This window comes from Thalia democratica, chromosome 5 (assembly GCF_965202585.1).
Source record: "Thalia democratica chromosome 5, ktThaDemo2.hap1.1, whole genome shotgun sequence".
NCBI lineage: Eukaryota > Metazoa > Chordata > Thaliacea > Salpida > Salpidae > Thalia > Thalia democratica.
In genome coordinates, this window is record NC_139169.1 from 42368515 (window position 1) to 42394299 (window position 25785).

Here is a 25785-nt window from a genome sequence, read left to right on the forward strand (position 1 = left end):
AAATACAGTTACATATCAATATTGTTTAGTTATGTGTATTTACTTTAAGATAGTGAAATTATTTATAAATTTTCTAAAAATAAATAAAAAGTTGTGTATGGTGCCAAAAAAACATAAAGTGTTAGAAAAAAAAGATGTTTTTATTTATTTGAAAAAAGCAGTTTAGATTTTCTTAAGGCATTTTTTAATAGGTTTAATTTTTTAAATAATCATTCAAGATTATATAAAAGCAGTAATATTTTATGGTAAGTAAAACAATATTTAAGTGTAGATTTATATTAGAAAGTAAAAAATAAAATTCTTTTAGCAATTAAAAAAAAATGTAAAAGTTTTTGATTCATTTCTTAATTTGTAACTTATTTACTTAAAAGTCTAAATATTGAAAAAAACTATTCAATACTAAGTTAAGTACTGTCACTAAAGTCCAGTAAACTTTTCTGCTTAATTCTTACCTTACTTTAGTTTACTTTTGAATTTAAAAACTAAATCTTTATGTCGCCTATTTTACTTTTACTAGTTTTTATGACTGCTTCAAATTAATTACACAATAGATTTTTTACTTCATTAAAATACATTGATTAAATAAATTACCTAATGTATGAAAAATAAGTATTATGTTTTTTTTCAAACTTATAAATGTTTAGCGTTAACATTTATTTTAAAACTACTAATTGGTTTAAAAATGTTCACTGTACTAATATAAATAATCTTGTAAAGAAACATTTAATGTGTAAAAAATTCTTTAGTTTGACAAAAAAGTCCTAATATACAAATATATTTTTACAGTATTTAAATAAAATATTATCTTAGTGAATTAATTACTTAAATTTTACATGATCATTGTTTTTATTTGCAACATGTTTTTTTCGCTTTACAAAATATTTTGAATGTTGAATTTTAAATGCTAGTGCTCCGTCATCAAACAAGCATTGCAGCGAGTATCCCACTAGTGATCAAAACTAAAACAAATTTTGAATTTTAATTAGTTGGTTTAAAAGATTTGTCTATTGGAAGCTTAGTTTCTCTAAATAATAAGACAAGATGCAATTAAATTTTATTGCTTTTCTTGTCACATTATTTGCTCTTTCCTGGGCAGAAGAAAACTACTATGATGTACTTGGAGTAGCTAAAGATGCTTCCACTAAAGATATTAGAAAAGCTTTTAAAAAACTAGCATTAAAGTTACATCCTGACAAAAATACTGTAAGTTATTTGAATACAAAGTTCATATAGTTTTTGATAAAGTTAATCGTATATAAATGGATTTGTTTATTTTCAGAAAAAAAATAATTACTTGTTTATTTGAAAAAATAATAATAATTATTATTTTTTGTTTATGTGTCAACTATTGATGTTTTAATGTTACAAAGTTTAACTCAGAGAGTTTTCAAAACTGTTATTAGGACCCCTAAACCAGCAGGTCAAAAATGACAATCTGTTCAAAATTGTAACTTGTGCAAAATTGACCCTTGTGAAAATTTGTCTTTGTGCAATTTAGTCCCCTTGGGCAATTTTGTCTTTGTGCAATTCTGATCTGTTCCCATAAATGTTTGCTGTGCATTAACTTTTCAAAAAAAAGTTTTTAACTATAATAATTTTTTGTTGCAATGTCATAAATACTAAATAAATAAACTAAAAACCAGGAGTTTTTTAATGTTTTCAATAGTACACATACAAGCTTTCCCAAAAAAATATTTTAAAACAAATGAAATTTTACTGATCAAGTTGTCAAAAAGATGTCATGTATCTCGGTACAGTGCTTCTTTGCTTATCAGGCCATGATGTTAGGCAAGCTTTTAAAAAAAAGTTTGGCCATATAATACCAAAACATTGTTTTTTCTTTTAATAATCTACTTTTTTTATTTTATGCAATGAGTACAATAAAACATACACTGAGTTTTCCGTTAGTTTAATTAATATAATATTTTTTTAAAACTTCAAACATTATTAGCTAATTTATTTAAATGCATAACAGATATATAAAACACTCTCCCAAGTTTATTACTTTACACTGAATATTTATGGCACTTATTACTTTGTTAGTTTTAACTTTTTGTGTTTTTGTTTGAAAACTTTTCATAATTTTAAATTTGTTCTACTGTTAGGTTCTGGCAAAAAGTCGTAGAATACGTATTAAACTATCACAGAAAAACTTGAGAGTGTTTCATATATCTGTTATACGTATAATATTTTTTAACAAAAAAAGTAATTAAAACTAACAACAAATAATTGAAACAGAAGTTTTATTAAAATATGATAAACATGTTGTAAGTATAAACTTTTTGCTTATCTATAGAAATGAAATTATACATGTTTTTATGGTAAAACATTAATTTTTTGCTAAATTAAATAAATCTACTTCTGTACCAAAACCAACCAGATAAGCAAATAAATGGGTTGGCGAGGAAGCATTGTGTTAGTAAAATTGTTCTTAAGGAGCATTTCTGCTAAAGAATAGATTAGAGCCTTATATACTATATTTTCAAATGATACTAAATTCTCTATAAGAAGAGCATTATTCATCCTATGTTGCACTATTTTAATCTTCTCTAAACAAAATATTTTATTAATTTATTGTTTAGATTGTTTGTGTTATATAAAATATTAAGTTAAAAGATTTCAAAATAATTTTTATTCACAACTTTCCTTAAATAACTTAAATTTACAAAAAAAATGGCACAAAATTAGTTTTTTATTTGTCTTTATATTTTTTATCATTTACTGTTTAGTAGTTGAAATTTAAAAAATGTTTTTAGTCTGTTTTACACTTTTTAGTTTTACAGAAATAAGTTTCCCAAACTAAGCTAATCTATTTGATCATTAATATTTCATACATATTTGCAATATTTTTTTAACTTACAGGGAGACCCTGAAGCTCACAACAAATTTGTGAGAATTAACGGTATTTATGAAGTGTTAAAAGATTCAGAAACTCGTGAGAAGTATGACAAGTATGGTGAGGAAGGACTTAAGGAAGGTTTCAATGGTGGCAGGTATTATTTGCTTTTTTTTGCTATGGATACAAAATTTAGTTCTTTTTGTTTACTTGTGCATTCAAATTATTTAATAAAAATAAATCAATGTTCAATATAATTTGCTTGGATTTCAACAATGTCTAAATGTTTGATCTTATTAAATGGTACACTTGGACTATTTTAAAAAGTTAATCAGTTTTAAGGTACTAATAAGGTTGCTGTTACCAAACTATGTTTAAGTTATTCGTATTTTTAATAACTTTGTTGAGTTCTTCTGAATGAATAAAGCTTAGTAGTTGTATATACTTATTTTAGTTAAGTTGTCTTAGGATAAAGTAAAGTTTTTATTGGTTCAAACAAAATATTCAATATAAGTCAAGGGTTGGAAAGCTCTAAACTTGATCGGCTAAATGTGGTAATCCTTGATTGTGCATAACTAGCTGAATGTATTAGACACATATTTGTTTAGAAAAAATTATTTTCTACATTTTTACTTTTTAGACCAAAATGTGTAAAGGAATAAGCGCAAAGTTATAGCTGTAACTCAGCTTACTAATATTTTAAATGAATATATATTTCATACAGTACTGTTTATTTGTATTGTAGAAGTTGCATTTGCATATTGGGCTGTGTTTGGTCAGCAGGTAAATGTTGCTTAGCCTTGACTTAAACTTGAGTCAATCAATGAAATTTGTACAGTTTTGTTTTTTTGTTAATTTAGTTTTAAAGTAATATATTAAGATAATTTCTCCTATAATAAGATTACTATGAAACTAAGTTTTTGATTTTCTCAATAAATATTAATTCTTTTAGATATGAGAGCTACCAATACTACCGTGATGAGTTTGGAATTTATGATGATGATCCTGAAGTTGTTACTCTTGATGGTGGAGATTTCGGTTGGTAAGATTTATACTTAAGTTATTACTTGTTTTATAATTTTCCTTGTTATACAAAAGTTAAATTTATCAACTTTAATTTTTATTTTGTCTGTAGCCATAAAACTTACTTCATTTACAAAATTTTAAAATGCATTTTAATTAGGTTATGTTTTTAATTAAAAATTTTTCAACTATAACTTGCTCTAGTTTATTCTTAAACCTATCAGAATTTTATTTTCTCAAGATTTTTTGTTATTATTTTGCTTATGGATTCAAGGTCAAACGAATAGTTATTTAAATGTTTTGACACCTTAATATCTACCATTAAATTATTTAAGAAAATTAATGTGAAAAAAACATAAGTACAGAAGTCTAATACTTGAGTTTGGACCTTTCAGCTAAATTTTTGTTTTCAAAAAGCAACTAAAAAAATTGAACGTTTACTTAGAAGTAAATTGTGTAAAATACTTTTTTTCTTACTTCAATGAGTTATATTTTCAGTAGATAACCGAAAAGTATTAAAAATCAGTACCAAAATATTTAACATAGTAAGTATTTAAATTTTTTGTTATTTGGAATCTTTGTGATTGAATATTAATCAGTCCACATTTAATACGATTGAAACATAGATATTGAAACATTAAATATTTTTTATTATTCTATATATAAGACCATATTAAAGTCTTGTTTTTTAGCAATAATGAAATTGCGTTTACCAGTGCTTACAAAATACTCTCAAAAACATGTATGTTAGATTAGCTTGTTGTTTGGGCGTCGCAGACTCTTTTTTTGCTAGTAATTTTCAATATATTTTTTCAAGTTATCATTTACAATGTCTAGCTGTTCACATTTGCTATCAAGAGCAACTTCGATTTGTGCCTCACAAAAACACTTATAGTAAAACAATGTAATCATTTTATTCACGACTTAGTGACAAAACTGAGACTCCAGTCTTTTTCTCATTAAGTTTTATTTAGCTTTACATAGACAGAATATATTCAAATCATTAAAACAATAATGTGATTATTTAAATTACAAAAAAATGATAATCCTGACATATAAGCAAAACATAAGTTATGACTCATAAAAAAGTCTTAATCAGATTTACACACATTAAAAAGTATAGTGAATTAAGAAGATTCTGATTTATCTTGTAAAAGGATTTTGCTGAGTTTGCACCACCAGTTTAGTTACCACTTTTGGGCTGTATTGAAAATCCCAGCTTAAGCATCAAGCTATTTTATATAAAGTATTTTGTTTGATGACTATGTTAAAATGTTCAAAGTAGTTTTATGATACTGCTATTTGCTAACGTTAAATACAAAAACCTTCCTCAAACTTTAACTGTACAACTTGTATACAACACGTTTTTGTTTGCAGATGCTGCAGTGAATAGCGGGGAAGCTTGGTTTGTTAACTTTTACTCACCAAGATGCTCTCATTGTCATGAGCTCGCTCCTACTGTTAGTTTAAACGATACCTTGAATTTTTTGTATAAAAAGTTTATTGGTAAAAAATTATTCCGGTTTGGTAATTGCTTTTTATAATTGCAAACGAAACTATTTGTAGTTTAAACCAGTTGTTCTTAAACTTAAAAAAAAAACGTTTATAAATGATCACTGAAAAATTATGTGCAGAGTTATTGTATTTAATTCAGCTTTTAAATGTTAACTGCTTATAAGAATCACTTGTTATTATATATAATTAAAAAACATAAATTTATTAACCATCTAAAAGAGTTTAAAATTTATTATTTCCTACCTTAAAAGTACTTATACTATTCATCAAGTTTTTTGTGCTCATTAAATAAAGATTAATGTATGTTTACTGTGAAAACTTTAAAACTCCTGGTTTAAGCTACAAAAATGTTTTTCAACGTATTAAGTTTTTATACTGAAAAATATAATAAATCCACAGTTTTATTTTGCATATATTTTTTTTGACCTATCAAACCTATTTTTTATGATTCATTGCAGTTGAATAAGTCTATTTTCAGTAGTAACATGTTACTAGAAAGTTTACATGGAATCTAAAATATTTTAATATTAAGTTTTGTAATACTTTTAATTAAACTCACTATTATCTAACCCAAAAAAAGTCATTTTTAAAGTTTTTTTACAGCAATTTTTGTATATTGTACAACATGTCCCAGCACTCATATTAGTTGTCAAAATAGTTTGTAAACAATCATTTGATTTTGTAAACTTAAATAAGAAACTTTTTACTTTTACTAAATATTAGGAATTTATTGTAAAACTTTTTAGTTGATATAAAGTATGAAGTAACTCTTATAATATTTTTAACAATAAATAAAAACTGATTTTTTTTAATATTGTTTAAAGACTTTATGAATAAAGATTTGTTTAATACTCTAACAGTTTATCATATATTTTTTTAGATCAATGTCCACAAAAATTAAATGTATTTAAACATAAGTTTAATAAAATTATTGATTTTCAGATATAGTTTTAAAAAATATTTAAAAATTAAGTTTTATAGCTAAATGATACAAAGTTTACGAATCTTAACACCTTTTAGTGGCGAAAGTTTGCAGAGGAAATGTCAGGTGCAGTTGGTATTGGGGCGGTTAATTGCCGTGACAATATGTGGATTTGCCAGAACAACGGCATTTACAGCTACCCCTCCCTCGTCATGTTTGTGAGGGGAAAGAGGGTGCGTTGCCTAGCAAAATTGCATGGCAAGTCGCATGTTGATCTATGCACACAAAATCAGGGGCCTTACGAATAGAAAAATATAAATTCCTATGTATTTTACCTGCGAAAAGACCCATGATTAGAAAAATAAAGTAAACTTATGTACTATATAAGCTAAAGGTTTTACCTTATTAGTTCGTGAATAAAAGTTGGGAATCTTTCTAAAGCTATTAAGGCCCTGTAACCTGTAAGGCCCTTGTATGGAATCTGTTGCCATCTGCACGAAAATGTAATTAAAACAATTGCAAGCTGCTTAAGTTTTTGGTTGATATTTTCGAAAAACATAGTCTATGTTTATAAAACTTATTAAAAAAGTAAAAGTTAAAGGTTTATATACAAAGAGTGTAGTGCAAAAATTTTAGAACAAAAAATTAAATGTAATTGCAGCAAGCATTTTCAAACAATCAAGCTTCGCTAGTTTACAGCCAATATTGTATTCAAATTACATTAATGTTTGTTGATCAAGTTCATCTTTGCATGTTTGCTTAATTTATTCTCATGTCGAAAAAGTTTAAGAGCAGATTGTTATGACGAAATTTATAATTCAGAGTATTTCATTGTTCCATTGTCTTTAGTTGTTTTATGGTATTAAAACTTGTTTTTCCAAATTATACATTCAAAATATATAACTTTGTCAGGCATATATCAATGTATGTAGTTTAAATTAAAATAACTTGCTTAACATTCACTAAACTTTGACTGTTTATTTACTAACTTGCATGATTTTTGTAACAGTGGAAGCAATTTGCAGTTGAAATGTCAGGATTAATGAATATTGCTGCAGTTGAATGCAGAGGTAGTTTTTTACGTATGAAATTTTGTTTTAAATATTATGTATTAGTTGTTTTATGTGTGTTTGTTTTCAAAATTAAACTTTTGGAATTTTTTTTCTTACTGTTTTACGAGCATCTTCAGCTATAAATTTTTAGCTATTATTGTGATATGAAATTTTCGAAAAATATAATTTTAAAGAAACTGTATAATGTTTTTGTACTAATTTCTTTTCAACCTGAGTGTAATTATTTAAGTCTAATCAAAGCAATTAACCAGTTGTACGTTTATAGTTATTTTCTTTAAAAGTAATTTCAATTTAACTACAGGTAAAAATAGGATTTTATGTTTAAAACAAGGAATTAGGTTCTTTCCAAACCTAAGACTATTCCTGCCTAATCAAAGCGAGGCATGTTTAATATTAATTTAGGGAATAACTGTAATTCAAAAAAAGGTTTTGAATTTATAAGAATAATTATTATAATGCTTATTTTTACTTTTATAGATAAATGCTTACAATTTAAAGTAAACAATACAACAAAGTTCTTTAATTTAATTGCTTTGACTAACTCTGTATGATACAACTTTTAAGCTGCAGTATTTTTTGATCTTATTATTACTTTCGATAATTTACTCTAGTAATTTTAGTATACTAAATTTTGCATGTATTAGAATGGGTGTTAGTTAAAATAAATCTAATTTTTTATTACACTTATTTTGATTTTATTTGCTATGTATTAACCTACAATCATGTAGTATTTAGTTGATGTTTTTGTTTTACAAACGCGTTTTGATAATCGTTTTTGAATTATTTGATTTGTATTTTGAACTTTTTTTTGCATTTTACAGTTTTATTATATTATTTATAGCAGATAAAATTGATAAAATACTATCTATAATAGTTTTTTTTATTAGAATATAACAAGATCATTAAATTTTTAAAAGTTAATCATTTTTATTGCTTATCTAGTTTATTGAAACGAGAAGTTTTAATTTTATTAACGAATGTAAACCAAAAACCGAACTCAAAAATATCTATACTAACCAATAAAAAAATATGATACTTGCACTTAAAGTATTAAGTTTTGCTAATCAACAACTAACGAAACAGCCCATCAAATACCAAGGTTCTCGAACTAAGAAGGATCTCATTAAATTCGTCATGCAGTACGTCACTGTCAAGGTAATATTGGTTTTATTTTAAATTGATATTTGGGCTTTTGGAGTGACATTATTGTTGAAAATTATTGTATAACGTGTAAACTATATGGCTAACAATAAAGATAAAGAGTGAACAAAGTTAAAAGCTTTTTCTCGATAACAAAAAAGTAAGTATGTATCTCAAGTAGTTGTGTTTTTATTTCCAGATGAAAACTTTTTCTTAGTTGGTATTTTTTTTAAAACAACCTTAAGTTAATGAAGCTTTTATAAAGCTGCTTAATTAAATAAAATTGAAATATAAGTTAGAAGTATTTTATTTCTAATAAGTTTTAGTGAGACAGGCACTTATGTACATTTAGTTTTATTAATAAACCAAATGAAATTAAACTTAAGTTTTTATTTATTTAATAAGTTCCAAAAAAAGATATCAACTTGACGCATTGTTTATTATTAAGATGTGGTTTAAGTTAGTTTACAAACTTAATTGTTATTATAGGGTGATTGCTTACTACAAATATTAAGTTTTTAGATTTTTGTGATAAATTATTAAATTAAAATATAGATGAAATAAAAAATTCAAAACGTAATAACCGCGGAGAAAAGTACTTATGTTTTTTTTTGTTTGTAAAATAAAATAATAGCGTAATTAAATTCCCATATTTTAAAGACAAGCTTTAAGTTGAATAAAGTGTTATTTGAAATTTGTAAACTCTAAATTGTCCATTAACTTGTAGTTAAAAGTGTTTCTACTTATTTATTATCACATACACACAATACTTTTGTACAATGATAAATAAATAAACGTTTAATAATATTAATTTCATTAACAAAACTACCAACTCAATTTATTTAAAAATTTACCATACAGTTTATTATATACAATCTAACGAATCTTAATACAACTCAGGTGTTAGACTTGTGGGACAAGAACTGGAGGAGCGAGTTGGTGAAAGTGGACAACCAGCACCCGTATGTGGTATCAGTTTGCATGGGGGAGGAAGGTGAAGGTGACTGCCCGTCAGAAACAAGCGCAAGAAAACTTGCCGGTTTACTGGTGAGTGGTTTTTGTTAAACGGATGTAAATGATCATGATAGGTTTTTTTTTATTCAAAAAAATACTTTATTGCAATTGCATTGATAGGTTTTAATTTAAATTTAACGAGTTTGAGAAATGGAAAATAATTTTTTCACAACTCATCTTGTTTTAAAAATATTTAAAAATTAAAGTTGTGTGCAAAAATATCGATAGGTTTGTAACGGAAGGTGTTTATTTTAATATATGTAAAAGTTTTTATAATTTCATGAAGTTTATAGTTGTTAAACTACCAAAAAACATTAATATAATAACACATTAATTAAAAGAAGTATGTATGTTTAACCAATGTATACTATTTTAGAAATATATAAATTGTAAAAATTAAATAAAAAATTTTTTGATAGGTAATTTATATAAATAATATTTACTTCAACTTTATAAAATTATGTAGTATTGTATTATCATGAACAATTAGCTTAAAAAAAGACGAACATTGCAGGAAATAACGTTTAAATATTTTATTGTTTTACTTCATATAAATATATTATAATACTCACGATCTGTTAGTTTATTCTCAATACTTATTATGTTTATGAAAAATAACACGTTTTCTAATTAACTTACAGTATTCATATTTAAATTTTGTATAAAATTTTACAAACGAACAACTAATAAGCTAAATTAAGTCCGTCTTTGTTATATAGCTCCAGTAGTTAAACTACCAATGCTCTGTATAAAATACAGTAAATAAAAAGGTTTGGAGACAAAAAGTTTTGGGGGATTAGCTTACTTTTGTTTAATTTAAGTACATCCAAAATTTAAGGTTAAAATTAGAAACTTTCTAGTGTTTATTTTTAAATTAAAACTTATAGAGATTCTTTACAATAGAATTAATGAAAAGTATAACAAAATTTACTTCAATTTTTATATTAATAAGTCTTTAGTATTTGAAGTTTTAAACCATCTATTTGTAAGTCAAATTTTTTTTAACTGTAAATCGTTTAATTATTATTTGTTATCTCACAAAACTGCAGTATCCAAGAGAAACTAATTCTTGACTAGTCACAAACAGTTTTTCTGACTAGTCAAGATTTAAATATGATCTGCTCGAGTACTTGCACTAGAAATTTTTATAAAGAAGTAAAAAAAATATCTTTTTTGTTTTTTACATATTTAAAAAAATATTGTTAACAACTAAAGTTTTCGTTATTTCTGTAATCAAGTGCAAAATATACTATTAATCTTATATCTATAAAATCTACTCTTTGTATTATTAAGTTAATTTTGCCGAATTTATATTGTATCAAATATGTCGAAGGTCGTTAAAAATAGATATAATTTGGAGTTATATTAATTTGTAATTTGCAAAACTTCCTGTGCACATAAAACAAGCTCATTGTTGAGTAAAAAAATTTCAAAAAAATAAAACATACTTATTAGAATGTTTTATTATGAAATAAGTTTGCTGTAACTCTACAAAATAATGTTGAGACTTAATTTTACAGAATGGAGTGGCAAACGTTGCCACTGTCGATTGTGACGATTCGCCCAAGCTGTGCAAGTTGGCCAGATTGACAGAAAAAGAGAAGAGTGGTTTCTATTACTATCCCGTTGACACCTTCCCTACATTTGACTTCCAAAACACCGATATTTCGTCAGCAGACGAAAATCATCAGGTTTGTAATATTATTCGAATAATTTCCTCTTTTTTTAAACTTTTAGTTTGTAAGAAAATAATTTAAAAAGACTACGTTTTAAAATTAATTTTAACTAGTAAAACTTCTGATAGAGTTTTTAATAAATAAAATACTACAAATGTATTAAATTTTATGTTTTGTTTTTTTATTAAAAAAAGTTAATTTATCTTAGTATCTAATCTAATAATTTTATCTATTATAACTTTTGTGCTGAATTTGACTTTATACTTAACTAATATTCTTAAACCACATAGAACATAAACGTTTTCATTCTGTAATAGTATTTTACTACAAGTCGATTTTGTATCAAAATTAATCGAATCAATAAAAACTTTGTTTTTGTTGCTAGATCAAAGCTTAAACTTAAAAAAATGGCTTTTTTGCTTGTTCATTAAAAAAATTTAAATTTTTTTTGACCGTTTCTTCTGTTACTTGAATGTAAAAAACACAGTATTAGTTTGCAGTATTGTAGTTTTTACGTAGCTTAATATAATTTAAAGCAACGATTTTTTCGACTGTTTAATAAAAAAGAAAAGTTATTAGCGAGGTTAGTATATTGAAGGTTAGCTTTTAGTTTATTTTAGAATTATTTTTTTTTTATGTGTATGCAATTAATTTAAAAAAGTTTTTTAATAGTTAAAAACCGTAATGTTATATTGTTAAGGATATTTAAGTTATCGAATAACGAAAAAAGATAAATAATTAATAATGTATATAATATACAGGGAAAGCTAGGTTATATTTTTTTTATGCTCTACTAGTTTTGAGAATACTTAGTTTTACTAATTTAATATATAAACCACAAATTTTTATTTAAAATTTTAGTTTATTAAGTGTACTGTACAAGTAACTATAAAATGTATCTAATTTTTTTTTGAAATGCAGAATTTACTATTTACTAGATAACGTTAGCAAAATATTAATTTTAGTATGGTGCAGTTAATATATTTACAAAGAATGTAAGTGAAGTTTATAGTTTTTAAATAAATATGCATAATTGCTAAGTAGTATAATATTGAAAATTTGTAAAAAAAATAAAAATGTAGTAAAATTTCTTGGTTATTTTTCATACTGTTGCATGTATGTGTACTCAAGTGCATTGTTGTATTGGAACTGCTTGTGGTAGTAGGCAGTGTAGTAGCACGGCATCTCAGCAGTTTTCAGCCCGGTAGAAGGTTCGTACTGGTACGATCTGATTGAGCAGTATTGCTTAGGCACGTGATTGTATATTACAGACTGGCTTTCTTGCTGGCACGAAGTACTTGGTCCGTTTTGCTGATCATATGAAATTTCTTCTTCTAAATTGTTGCTTGGCACGTGTTCTGACCAAGCTTCATTATTTACAGCAATGTATTCTTGTTCGTTATAGTTTTCTTCTTTTGGTTCATCTGTTCAAAATTTCTATTCTTGTATATTTAATTTTTAGCAAAAACAACAAATTTTTAAAACTTAAGCATAACTACTGTTTTCTGAATTTTTTTATAGTATATATAGTGATTTTAGGTTTGTATTTAGTGTTTAATTTGGAACTGTTTATTACAAAAGCAAATAGTTATTCTGATACTTTTTCAACTTAATTTAAGCTTAAAAACAGAAAAAAATAGTACATTGGGTGGGCAATGTACGGTCTGCCAACAAAAAGATGTGGCCTGCTACATGATTTTACAAATTTTACCAAAACTTTACAGTAAAGTTTTTAAAAGTTACAAGGCCCGCAAAATACTTGATATATTAAAAAAACCCACTTTTATCTTAAGATAATTCTAGTGTATAATATTCAGTTTGAATTAAGTTGATGTTAAAGCAATATATAAATTAAACCTTGTTGCATAGTTTCTTCTGCTTTTGAATCTTGGTATGAGCGTTTTTTATTTTCTTCAGTCCTCAAATCTATTCCAACCAAGTTCTGACAGTACTTTTCTGAAAACAAAGATATATGTTGTTGAATAAAACTAATTAATAAGTAGGTCCTAGTTAATCATATCTCAAACTTTCTCTTAAGCATCATGACTGTAGTTTACTACTAGTATTAGAATACTATCAAAGCGCGACTGTTTGGTAAAATATTAAACATTATAAATTTATGTATAATAAGTTGTACTGCATACCAAATTCACTCCAATCTTTAGGACTGTCTTCATTATCTAAATAATTTTCATCAGATGCGTTAATTAGCTCATCAACTTCTTTACGATAGGCAGCACTGTGAGAAGTTTTTCAACTAATGAAAATTAAAATATGCTTAGGGAAATACTTGGTACTTTTTATTTAAAATCATCTTTAAAAAAATCTATTTTAGACACATAACTTCATTAAAAAAAAAACCTTACACCTGCTTGAAAGGTTAGATATTTTGATATGTTATAAAGTTGTACTGGGCAACAAGTTATAGTTTTTATTTAGTTTAGTACTAAATTTTAGTACTTATTTGGAAAAAAAATGTTCTTTCGAGATTATTTTGTTACAGATGAAAATATGTAATCTAAAATCGGTCAAGTAAAACTATTAAATATAAAGATAGTTTTCATATTATAACCAAATGTTAACATTTATGGGCACTGCTATTGGGCAGGTACAACCTGTTATTAGTAGTTTGATTTACTTTTATTAAAATCAAACAAAGCTATCAAGTGTCTTTAATACTTTGTATGTTTTTAAACTAATATGAGGAACATAAAACTAAAAAAAAATAATAACGAGAACATCTCCCACTGCTTCTTAATATTTATAAAGTTAATTTTATATAAAAAACAAACAGTGTGTTGGTAATTTTTTATGCCATGAAAAATGACATATTATAAGGATTGTATTATTTCAAAGTCTGCAAGTTGGTTTAAGAATACTTTATAAGACTTTATAGGCTAGAAGAAAAATAGTAAGAAATCATTTAATTTTAACTCTAAAAATATTGACTTTCATAGTATAATAAACTTTGCTCAGAACTAGTTCTTTCTTTAAAATAAGTAGATGACTGAGTTAAAATACATAGTACATATAACAGCCTGCTTTTAGGCTTTACACACAAAGAAAATGTTTTATGTTAAGTACCTCCACTTATACTCTTACATTTTTGTTTGTTATATATTTTAAATATAAGCGCTCACCTGAACAAAGTTTCATCGCTTCCTTCGTTCAAAACCTGACATTCTTCTTCTTCTGAGTCGCACAAATCAATCACTTCTATTCTCTCCTCGCTACTACTTTCCATCTTCGCCTTCTTGCAATTTGCAACTTGCTCGTCACCTTCTATATTGGCCTCTTTGCAATCTTCCTCCTTATTATCTTCTGCACGTCTCTTCTGGCCAGTCGGATAATTTGAGGTTAAATTTTCATCACTCTTCTGTTTTGTTTCCTTCAATAATTGACTTTATTGGTTTTAAAATTAGCTTTAGAGTCAAATTTTTATTTAAAAGCTTGTAGTATAATCTTGTAATGTTTAGTGAAAGACTTTTGAAGTTCTGTGCGATAAAATACAACTTTAACGAGTTTACTATAAAAAAACTCACTTACATTGAATTTTGTTTGTTAAGTTAGCTTCTAAACTGCAAAATTGTATAAAATTTGACTTATATATTTCAGCCTACATTACCAGCTTTTGATTTTTTGTAAAGCAAGAAGTAACTAGCTTGATGGTCTTCTTTGTTTTCCAACATTTCCTGGCTTTGTTGAACTGCTGGTTCTTGCTGGTTTTCACATTCATTCTTGCTTTTTACCGAGTAGTTTATTGGTTCGGTTTGATTGAGTTGGACTTTCTTGTCAACATTTTTCTCGGAATCTACTTTCGTTGAAGGCTCAGCAAGTCTGTGGACAAGTCATTTTCCATTTTTTTAAATATATGAGATGATCTAATTTTACAAATCTGATTACAGTTTATATCTACGTCTTTATCTACAAATCGTGTTTGTTTAAGGACAAGTTTCTAACATATACTTAGTTGTAAATTCAAGTTATTTTTTCTTTAAAATATAATTGAAAGTTTCAATAGACTATAGACAAATTTTCTTCACATATTATACTATTTTTTTTTAAATCGTTAGTTTATTTTAATTGTGCAAGTTGAAGTTAACAAGTTAACTGTTAGTTTTTTTTTAAATTTAGTTTTAAAATGTTTATATTTCTTTTAAATAGTGTTTAGTTTTACATAATGTATGATTAAGAACTATTTTAATTAGCTGAAAAGTAATAATGTTTTTAGAAATAAAACTATTAGAGTTTGATTTGAGTTGATATTGTATTTTTATTATCTTTTTAAGAACTTAAATAAAACTAAGTTTTGTAGCAAAATGTTTGTAAATCTACATCCACTCAAAATTTTTTATGTCAAGTCTAGTAACTTTAAACCTGTAAGCAACCGGTTTTTGCTGACTGATTAATTTATAAACATGTTTGATCCCTTGGTTTGGTGCTTGACTGCGGGTGGAGCTTTTAGTTTGTTTTAGGGCCCCAGTAGAACAACAGTTTTCTCCCAATTTGTAAAACACATGACAGTTGGCAAGATTTTGCTTTCCTGGTCTCTTTGTTGGAGTTTTCTGTTCAGTAGTTGTGATAACTTGGGAAATAGTTTTAGTATTCTTAACTTAACAGTTTAAAAGGTTCGTGATTGAACCTTACACAATACATCTAAAGCTAAACTTTAATTTATCATCAAAGCTATTGTTGTGATATCAAATAATATTAATTAAATTTCAATGTAGACAACAAGCTTGGAATAATTAAACAACTAGATATAGAAAAATATTACTTAAAATACATATAAGTCATTTTACAAAAAACAAATAATTGTTTTATAAAAACTTTTGGAAGTTTAGGCTTGTTGTTGTGTAGTGGACTGAATTCACCGTGATTTTTCTTAGAAGTTTTCTTCAGAACCGCTTCCAATTGCTTCAAGTGACTGATGTACTGAATTGCAAAATCCATCACCTTTATAAATTTGACATGAAAATAGAACATAATCATTGCTAAAATAATTAGTATTTATAATATTAAAACTTTAAGATAGTATAATTGTTATTATAATTTATTTGCTGACTATCATACAAAAGTTACTTTAAAATTTGTAATAAATGTAAGTATTTAAAAATACTTCATAACGACAGTATTTTAAATTGTTTATTTTTCGGGATATTTATACATATTTATATAACAGCTTTAAACTAATTGACTGATACTGGTTAAAAAAACAAAAAACAGAGTGTATTAGATTTTAAAACCTTCAGTTTTGTCATTTTGATTCCTTTCGGCACATTTGGAACATTTTCTTCCAATTGTTTTAGTACGTTGTTAAATTTGTCGTTAGATAATTTTGAAGCTTCCATTGCTGTATTTTCTGTACATATTTATGCATTTTGAAGATTCAATGTTAAAATTATAAATAAAAGTTTTTTTTATAGTTGAAGTTGTGTATCAGATAACTAAGAGCTGTGATTTTATAATACATTTGCTGTTTGTCATATTTGAAACACTCATTTGTCATACTTTTTGCCATATTTTATATAAATAAAATTTTCCTTATAATACTAGGTTTGAATAATATTTATGCACAGCTGTTTTTTAAATAAAAACGCTAAAAAGCATCCTAACATCAAAAAATATATAAACTGGAAGATGTTTTTTGATTCAAAATGTATTACGAAAATAATGATAATAAATTTTCATTGACTGGTTTGTATACAAATCAATAAAGTAAATTTTGTAAATCTTGTTATTTGGCTTAAACTTCTGATTAATTTCTTCTCATGTTAGCGCTTGCAGATTGATTTTTTGCAGATATAAATTATAATTTTATTCAAGCTTTACAAAACATGCGCTAACACTTTTACTTGTGAATTTCACTAAAAATAACCTCATGTTTTGAATGTTTGTCGTAATCAAGTTATGTTTAGTTTAAATATTAAGATACACAGTCCCTTTGTATAAATTTTATTTTATTAATAAATTTTTCAAAATATATATTTACTGTATTGTACTATACCACTAGTTAACTGGTTTACTAAATCTTTAAATGTATTTTTTGTTGTTTTACGAAAGGAACTAGTATATTAACATTATTTTTCTATAAATGCCTTGTAATATTTAAAACTTGTTTTTGCAAAGTATGTTTTGAAAAGCGTATTAGTTTTAAATCTATGTATTACTACTCTGAATTTAAATTTAAATCGTTGTTTAAAAGAAAGTAAAAAATAAACTTAACAAAGAAGTTTACTGTTAAAGTTTAAGTAATGAATTTATCAAAACAATCTTAGTAAAATTTTGTTGAAAAAAACGTGTACATTACATTTAAACTTTCAAACTAACCGTTAAAGTTTTTTCAGTTTAGTTCTTTTGTTAGCAGTTTAACTTAAAGTTTAGAGTTTGTTGTAGATTTTTCACAGATCTAAAGAATTAAGATGTTCTGCCACCCCGATTAATACGTCATAGCAGTAAATATTATTTTTGTACCGTTTTATGCATAAATTATATTGTAAAAAATTGAATTTGTTAACTGTCGATAATTCAAATGAATTCAAATCACTCAAAATGAAAAAAGGAATACTTATGCCGGGGATCGGTAAACTGCGGCCCGCAAAGCAAAAAAACTGCTGCCCGCGATGTATTTTAAAGCTAAAAACTTACTTTAAAAAAATAAGTAAAACCTTACAATAAGGCTCTTAATTTAATAATTGTTATCTACCACTTTTTGTTTTACCACAATTTTGGTTTAAAATATATTTTTTTTTGATACAAGAAATAATTTAAATAACTGCGGCTCGCAAAAACCTTTTTACTCTACAGTGCGGCCCGCGAGCAAAATATTCCTTTACTTGTAAAAATATTTTGTTACTTATGCTTTTATTACTTAAAACTTTGTTTTGTACACGTGTTTAAAATTTTTATAATTTGTATTTTTAAAACCTATAACTTTTTTATTAGTATCTAACTCCTTTACATTGTCTTTTTATTTTTCTATTGCTAGTCATACTTTCTTAACGTTCATCTTGAAGTAATCATGTTTAAAAATATTTTTAAAAAATTTCTGATTACTACTAATAAAATTATAGTTATTTAGAAGATTTTTCAAACATAAGACAAATGAGAAAACTATTTAAGTTTTAGTGTTTTAATGATACCGATTTTAGCTGTGTCACAAGGTTTGTATAAGGTTACTTATGTTTTGTTTTTAATTATCAATAAATTGCGACGTACATAGACGCCTTTTTTATCTGAATAAGTTATTGCAACACAATCTAAACTAAGCTGTATTATAACAAAAAGATAAAAAAATGCTTTTCAGTTGAAACAGTAAGCAGTGGTTTGTAATAACGATTACTTCAATAAACTTTTGCTTTAAAACAGAATTTAAAAAAATTACTGTTACTTTAAAAAAATACTGACACCTTCTATGTGTATAGGAAATATTACAATTAAGAATATTTATTTATACAGATGGCCTCTCATCACAGATTTGATACTTTGGATGCTCGTGAAATAAAAGATTTCTTCATGAAGAAGTTCATGCCTGGTATCAAGACTTTCTCACTGTCCAAACTTCAAGTATGGAGCTTTTAATACTATTTTTAATTCAAATTTTTAAGTGGAAAATTTTAATTCAAACTTATTAACTGTGTTTTTAATATTTAAATCAAATCAAACATAAACAGGCTTTTGTGAACAAGAAGCCATTACTTGCATTCATCAAGTTCAACTCGGAAACCGAAGACGTTGATGAAACTGAAACCAGCCTGAAAAAACTACCTGCGCTTCTCAAGAAAGATGTTTGTTTCTAAAAGCTTTTGTAAGAAGTAATAAATGAAATGAAAATCTTGTATTTAACAGGGAGTATCTGTGTGCAAAGTAGTGTGTGACGATTGGTGCAAGAAGAACCTTCAGCTTGAAAGCGATTGCACTGTTGCTTTCAAGGGAAAAGGGCATAACAGTTTTGAAGTTTTCCATGGTAGTTTTATTTTTAACATTTTTTAAAAGTTTAAAATTAAATTGATTGTTTTTATCGCTTTAAAAAAGACGTTGAGTTTACATATATTTAAATAGTTTAATGATCATGTTAAAATTTGTTATCTCAAACTTATTAGTTTAAACTTTAATGAAAACAATTACTAGGATAAAGTTAATAATATTTAAAACAAAGAATTCGTTAATGTCATCTATTCTGTTTGCCTTTTTTATCGGTTTTTATATGTTATATTTTTAACTTATGTTCAATTTTTTGAATGTGTAAAAAGGTAATGATGCGATGTTCTTATAATAAAAAATAAATTAAAATGGATTACCTTTTAAGATGTTTATGTTGTTACAAAATATTGTTGAGTATTATTTGTTTTACTCCTGGTTATTGTAAATTTAATTCCAAGTAATTAAAACAGGGAGGATGAAAACTTCAGAATTGGCATCATTCGCTGTAGAGAGTGTGAGATCTCAAGTTACAACATTAAATCCGTCTCACTTCAATTTGAAAGAAAATTTACCAGTTAACCAAGATAAACCCTGGTTTATCGACTTCTTTGCCCCTGTTAGTTTATTAGATCACTTGGTCTATTTTACACAATACCAATAGGTTATAATACATACTTTTATAGTATGTTATTGTACCTCTTTTTTAATCAAAGTTGTTACTTCACAATTACACAATTGTGACAAACTGAATAGACAAAATTATTCAAAATTGAACTTTCAAAATCGTATAAAACTTATGTTTAAATTTTATAATAAACGTTTTTATAAGTACGTTATAAAATCTCTAAGTCTTTTCAATAAATTTAAGTTATCTAGAAAAACATTAATATTTTTTTAATTAATAGCTTGTAAATTGTTTACGTTCGATTAATCAAATATATTTCAGTGGTGCCCTCCTTGCAAGCAATTTTTACCTGAGTTAAGAAAAAGTTCAAACAGATTTCCTTCAATCAATTTCGGTTCTGTTGACTGCGTTCTACATAAATCCGTCTGCCAAAGTGTTAGTTAAGGGCATAGGGGGGTAAACACCCTTTTTTGGTTTTTGATCTTATTTTATATAGTTTTTACTAACCTACAAGATGCTTTTTACAGATTTAAAAAATTCAAAAAAAATTTTGAGATATAGCCGGTCAAAGTCGGAGGCAACAATAGGATCCTTATAGGAGGCGCAAACTAAAACGGCAAATAACTAGAAATAACTAAAAATCTAGCTCCTCCTACGTCTTTTGAGATAACTACCTTAAATTTTCAGGAAATGTTCCTTGCAGTATTTAGAAAATTATGTTGGAAGGAATTTCAAAAAACTTATTAAAAAAAGATTTTATAATAAAAAAACAAAAAAAAACTGTTTTTTTGTTTATTTTTTATATAATTTTTTCATTTTTAATTTTTTTTTTAATTGTTTTGGACAGAATTTTCTAAATATATCAAGGAACACTTCCTGAAAGTTTGAGGTAGTTATCTCAAAAAACGTAGGAGAAGATAGATTTTTAGTGAAATAGTCTATTTTTGCTGTTTTAGTTTGCGCCTCCCATAAGGAACCTATTGTCGGCTCCGAATTTGACCGGCTATATCTCAAAAGTTGTTTTGAATTTTTTAAATCTGTAAAAAGCATCTTGTAGCTTAGTAAAAACTATATAAAATAAGATCAAAAATCAAAAAAGGGTGTTTACCCCCACCTATGCCCTTAATATTTTATATAATTTTTAAAAATATATTAAATAGTTTAGAAAGTATATAGTATTTTTACATCGTAGTTTTTGTTATATCTGGAGTTATAAAATTTAAATATTTTTGAGGCTCGATAAAAAAAAACCAAAGCTTGAAGTTATATAAGAAACAAAACTACTTTTACTGTAAAAGTTGATCAAAAATGTATCATATAACAGTTAAACAAATCAGTTTCCAACAGTTTGGAATAAGATCATATCCAACAAGTCTTGTGTTCAATGGAACAAAAATGACTGAATTTGAAGGACATTTGGATGAACACTCTGTTGCTCAATATATCAATGTTTGTTAAAATTATAATACTAATTCAAGATTTGTTTATGTTAAATTTTCAGTTTATGTATTATGCTTTGTTTTAACTAAAACATTATAATATTTATGAAGTGTTAAAAAAAAAATTATTACACACTGAAATTTAAACTAAATGTATGTAGATTTGTATGAAGGTTTTAAAATAAAAAAACTATGTAAAGTACCTTCTTTTTTTTTTGCCATAATTAGTTGATGTTGCTTTAAATTACGTACATCGTACATAAATGGATTGCAAATAAACAATTTTTTTCACGTTATTAGTTTGCTAGTAAATAGTTTGAAAGTGAAAAAATATAGTACTCATAAAAAACTATTAATAAATTAAAACGTGTTATACCATTAAACTGAAAAACAAACCAACCAGTGGATCTTTCCGCAGGATCTGATAAACCCACCGTTCGTAGAGTTGGATGCAGATAAGTTTGGTGATTTGGTTCACGACAGGCAAGTTGGTGAAAGCTGGGCAATCGCGTTTGTAATGAACCACCAGCAACCTAGTAGACAACTGCTTCATGAGTGGAAGAAGGCTGCTAAAGTATTTTACTTTATACATCTAAAATTTTGTTTCATTGGGTTTTAATTCATTTAAATAATAGACTAAAATAACTTACAAAAAGGAAGAGGTATAAAATTAAAGAGCTTACTTTAAAATAAAAATTAATATTTAGTTAGTTAATAATCTAAAGCAGAATTTTTTTACACTTTTGGTTTCTGAATATTTTTAATGTCTTTGCATTTAAACTTTTAAAATAAAAGAAAAAAATAAAAATAAACAGTTTGTCCAGTTTTAATATAACTAAACTTGTTTTAATAGTTTTATTTTCAAATAAAAAGTTTTTTTCTGAAACTACAGATGTTAGAAAACACAGTTAAAATGGGAGTGATGAATTGTCAGGGAGATTTATCTTACTGTAAACTTCAGGGCGTTAATCAATGGCCAACGCTTAGAATATACCCAGCTAAAGTTTCCCCTAATTCGAAACCACTGTACATTCCCTACCAGGGCTACAGAAGACAATCAAGTAGACTGGTTTCATGGGTTATTGAGTTAGTTGATCTGTTTTAAAACAAACTAACGTATATACTTTTAGTTGTAAATATATGCTTAATTTTGTGAATACCTGAGTAACTCTTCAATAACGTATATATTTTAACTTATAAATTTTGGAACCCTGATTAGTTATATAAAAACATACAAATGTAAAAACAGTTTTATCAGTAGGATTCTCTTTTCAATAAATCTGCGTCAAAATATCATTTTTAAAGCTTATGTTTTTATCATTTTTTTATTTATAAATTTCTCTGTAAAAATTTATAAATAATTTTTGTAAAGGGTGTTTACGTTTTTACACAGCTCAGTATCAAGCAAAGTGGTGAAAATGGATCAGTCGCATTTCAACAGTAGAGGCGCTCTGAAGTCGGAATCCGCATGGGTTATTGATTATTATGCGAACTGGTGCGGACCTTGCCACGCGTTCATGCCCAGATTCATGCTCACTGCTATGGTTCGTTTGTAATTTTGTTTTGAAATCGTGTAAAGTTTATATGAAACTTGTTTGTTTTTTACGGTAGCAATACAAAGATTCCAAGTTGTTTACATAACGTTTTTGAATAATTTTTAAAATATATTTTTGGAGTATTCGTTTTTTAAGAATTATACTTAAATAAATATTGTAATTTTTTTTATAAAACTATGAAAAATAGGTTTTATTAAGTATTTTTTTAGCTATTAACCAAGCTATAGAGAATGCTCATATTTTTGCATTGACGTTTGACTGTGTTTATTGTTAACTTTTGAAAGTAAATACTTGAAGCAGTTTAAAAAGTTTAAAAAAACTAACGCAGAAACACAAAGACGAAAATGTGAAATGGGGAAAGATAGATTGCGAGCCCCACAAGCAAATTTGTGGCAACAGCGGGGTCAGGGCTTACCCGACTCTCGTGTTTTATCCGCCAGGTGACACCACATATAAGCTGCAACACAGGCAGTTCATCGAATCACAAGTCAGTTTTTATTTAAGTATTAAAATTTTTTTTATCTTTGAGCATGAGCATAAAAAAGCTTGTACTTTATCTTCTCAAAATTACGCTTTTGTGTTTTTACAACGGTTTTTGTAAATAATTTTTAACTTCAAATAGTGTATCTTTAACTTTTTCGTAAATATTAAAAATGACTTGAAAAAAATTTCTAAAGAAGTAAAAACAAACTTGTTTATGCATACAAAATATTTTCACTAATATATTTGTTGTTTCACAGGACCCAGCTGAAATTATAATGCTGGTTGACAGGTACATGAAAAGATATTCACAAAACAAGAAGCCTGCACATGTTAGTTGCCACTTTTTAAATTGCAAAATTAAAAAAAGGTTAACCATTAGGATTAGACTAACTGTTTCCAATTAAACTTGTAACTGTGTTTAAATATTATCTACACATATTTTTACTTTAAATAAACATACAAAAATAAATCTTTCTTTTTTTACTGTTGAAAGTTTTAAATAAGGATAGTTTGTTAATTTAATTTTTTTTTCAGACGGAGTTTTAAGAAGATTTTCAAAAAAATAGTCATGACATCAAAGTTGACCATAACATTTTTAGTTACACATCAACTTATTTTGAAATACCATATATTGTATAGGTTTACTGTGAGATGAAGTAGAAATATTACATTTTTTGAATATTTCTAAAAACACAATGGTTATTATGTTTAGCAATTGAATGATTAAGTATACTCTTGTTTGAAAAATATAATACATCCGTGTTCTTAAAACAAGCGTGCGAACAAAACTGAATTATTTTATGAGAAATCAAGTGTTTTAGTCTCAAAATAATGTGTAACAAGTTAATTGTGAACAGAAATAATAAAATATGCTACCTTTAGTATTTTTGTACCATTTAGCCATTACACATTCTAATTACAACTGCTTTAATTAAAAAAAGACGTTAAGTCACTTGCCTTTTTAGACAATATATTAATTTAGCAATAGCTTTTTTGATGTTTTATTTATTTCACATAGATTATTAAGTGACACATATTTGCGTACATTTTACTTTGGTCGAATTTACTTTTTTAATAGATTAATTTATTTTTCCTAATTGATATAAAACTTTTTCTCTTCGTACTTTGTTTCTTATTTATCACAAACTATTGTTGCAAAATATGTTTTATTCTGACAAAACTTTGAATGTTTTCTTCTTTTCTAAATCTTTTCTATGAAAGTATAATTATGTATTTATTACTTAATACTTTATCTTGTTTATTTTCTCATTTGTTGTAGTATACTAAGTAGTAGAAAATTCGTTTTTGCCAAAATAAAAAAGAAGCAACTTGTTTATTATGAAATAATTTATTTATAAAAAATGGTTTAAATCTTTACTATCTTGTTTTGACTTACCTGAGTCAAAATTAGTAAAGTATTAGTTTGTTGTAACAGAAGTAGTTAAAAAAAGGTTTTGAATTTTTAAGATAAAGTAAAAGTTAGTGTATAAATAAAACTTATAAATTATTAATACACTCAAAATAATAGTTGGAAACTCGAAAATCAGATCATGTTTAAAATTAACCGTGTGAGCTGTCTTGGAAACAATTAACTCACTTCAGGTATTTAAAAGATTTTGATTTGATTGTTCAAAACAAATTATCATTTAATTTTTGCTGCTGTATTTTTATGCCAAAGATGATAAGAAGCTCATGTAATGGTAAATTATATTGGATATTACGATACAAAATGTTTGTTTCTTTTCATTTAATATTTTAAGGAATTTTCTTTTCAAAAATACTAATGTTATTAATGTTAGTTTTAAGTTTTGGTTTATTTTAACGCTTTTGTATTTCCAAATGTAGGTAAAAGTTTTCGGTACAACTTTTAAAAAAGTTTTAAATATTTTGCTGTAAAGCAAACAAAATGTTATATCAAACTCAACTGTTTTTTTTTTGTAATCAGTTAAATGTTATGTGTCAACTACCACTAGTTCAGTACAAATATTTTCGTAAATATACATAGTTAAATTTTACTAAATTGTAATTAAAGTTGATCATTCTAAATTTGTTTTTTACTTGTGCCAAAAAGATCAATTATGCAGCGCTAAAACTTTTATTAAATTTTTTCTACGAAAACTAAAATCGTAAACTTAACTTACTGAATTAGTTTTTGTAAATGTATTTAAACAAATATATTTTTTTAAGTGTTTTGGTAGTTTATACGCAAACTATTTGTTTTAATAAATCCCAGTAGGAATTTATTGCCTGTACAATGTATAAACGTTCAAGTTATTTGTTCGATGTGTTTCTACTCTTAAGTAACAAAATTCAACATTAAAGCTACACTGTTTAAATTGTATGGAAATAACTATTGTAGCTTAGTATTTATAATTTATTTATATTGCATTTAATTTATTACCAACAAAGAAAATACTTTGCAGTACTTGTGAAAAAAGTTAATGTCAATTTTGTATTCAAATTGTTTTAAATTAAATAATTAACTTAGATAAAAAGCACCAACTGTAAAAGTTATAAGCATAGGTTCATAACTAATAGAATAAACTCAAATGTAGTTCAT

At 25.7% G+C, this 25785-nt stretch overlaps 1 protein-coding gene across 2 annotated transcripts; it reads left to right on the forward strand.

Moving 5' to 3' along the window:
- The first annotated feature begins 958 nt into the window (after window positions 1-958).
- Window positions 959-24439, forward strand: LOC145837264 (endoplasmic reticulum disulfide reductase DNAJC10-like). Of its 2 annotated transcripts, XM_082945067.1 has the most exons (21): window positions 959-1203; window positions 2863-2993; window positions 3789-3874; window positions 5237-5319; window positions 7306-7366; window positions 7671-7750; window positions 8453-8524; window positions 9410-9556; window positions 11044-11214; window positions 18658-18765; window positions 18873-18986; window positions 19048-19165; window positions 19593-19738; window positions 20069-20182; window positions 21095-21196; window positions 21605-21760; window positions 22079-22272; window positions 22580-22730; window positions 23071-23229; window positions 23483-23554; window positions 23760-24439. In XM_082945067.1, exons 1-21 carry the CDS (start codon window positions 1042-1044, stop codon window positions 23769-23771), a joined length of 2439 nt encoding a protein of 812 aa, XP_082801193.1. In that variant the 5' UTR covers window positions 959-1041; the 3' UTR covers window positions 23772-24439. The 2 variants fall into 2 exon arrangements, with proteins under 2 accessions (XP_082801193.1, XP_082801194.1); XM_082945068.1 differs by lacking the exons at window positions 7306-7366; window positions 7671-7750 and adding an exon at window positions 6395-6529.
- Window positions 24440-25785: the final 1346 nt, after the last annotated feature.

Coding starts and splice junctions, on each gene's coding strand:
- LOC145837264 (XM_082945067.1), top strand. CDS start 1,042: ATGCAATTAAATTTTATTGCTTTTCTTGTCACATTATTTGCTCTTTCC. Junction 11,215..18,657: donor CAGCAGACGAAAATCATCAG/GTTTGTAATATT, acceptor TTATTTATACAG/ATGGCCTCTCATCACAGATT. Junction 23,230..23,482: donor GGCAGTTCATCGAATCACAA/GTCAGTTTTTAT, acceptor GTTGTTTCACAG/GACCCAGCTGAAATTATAAT.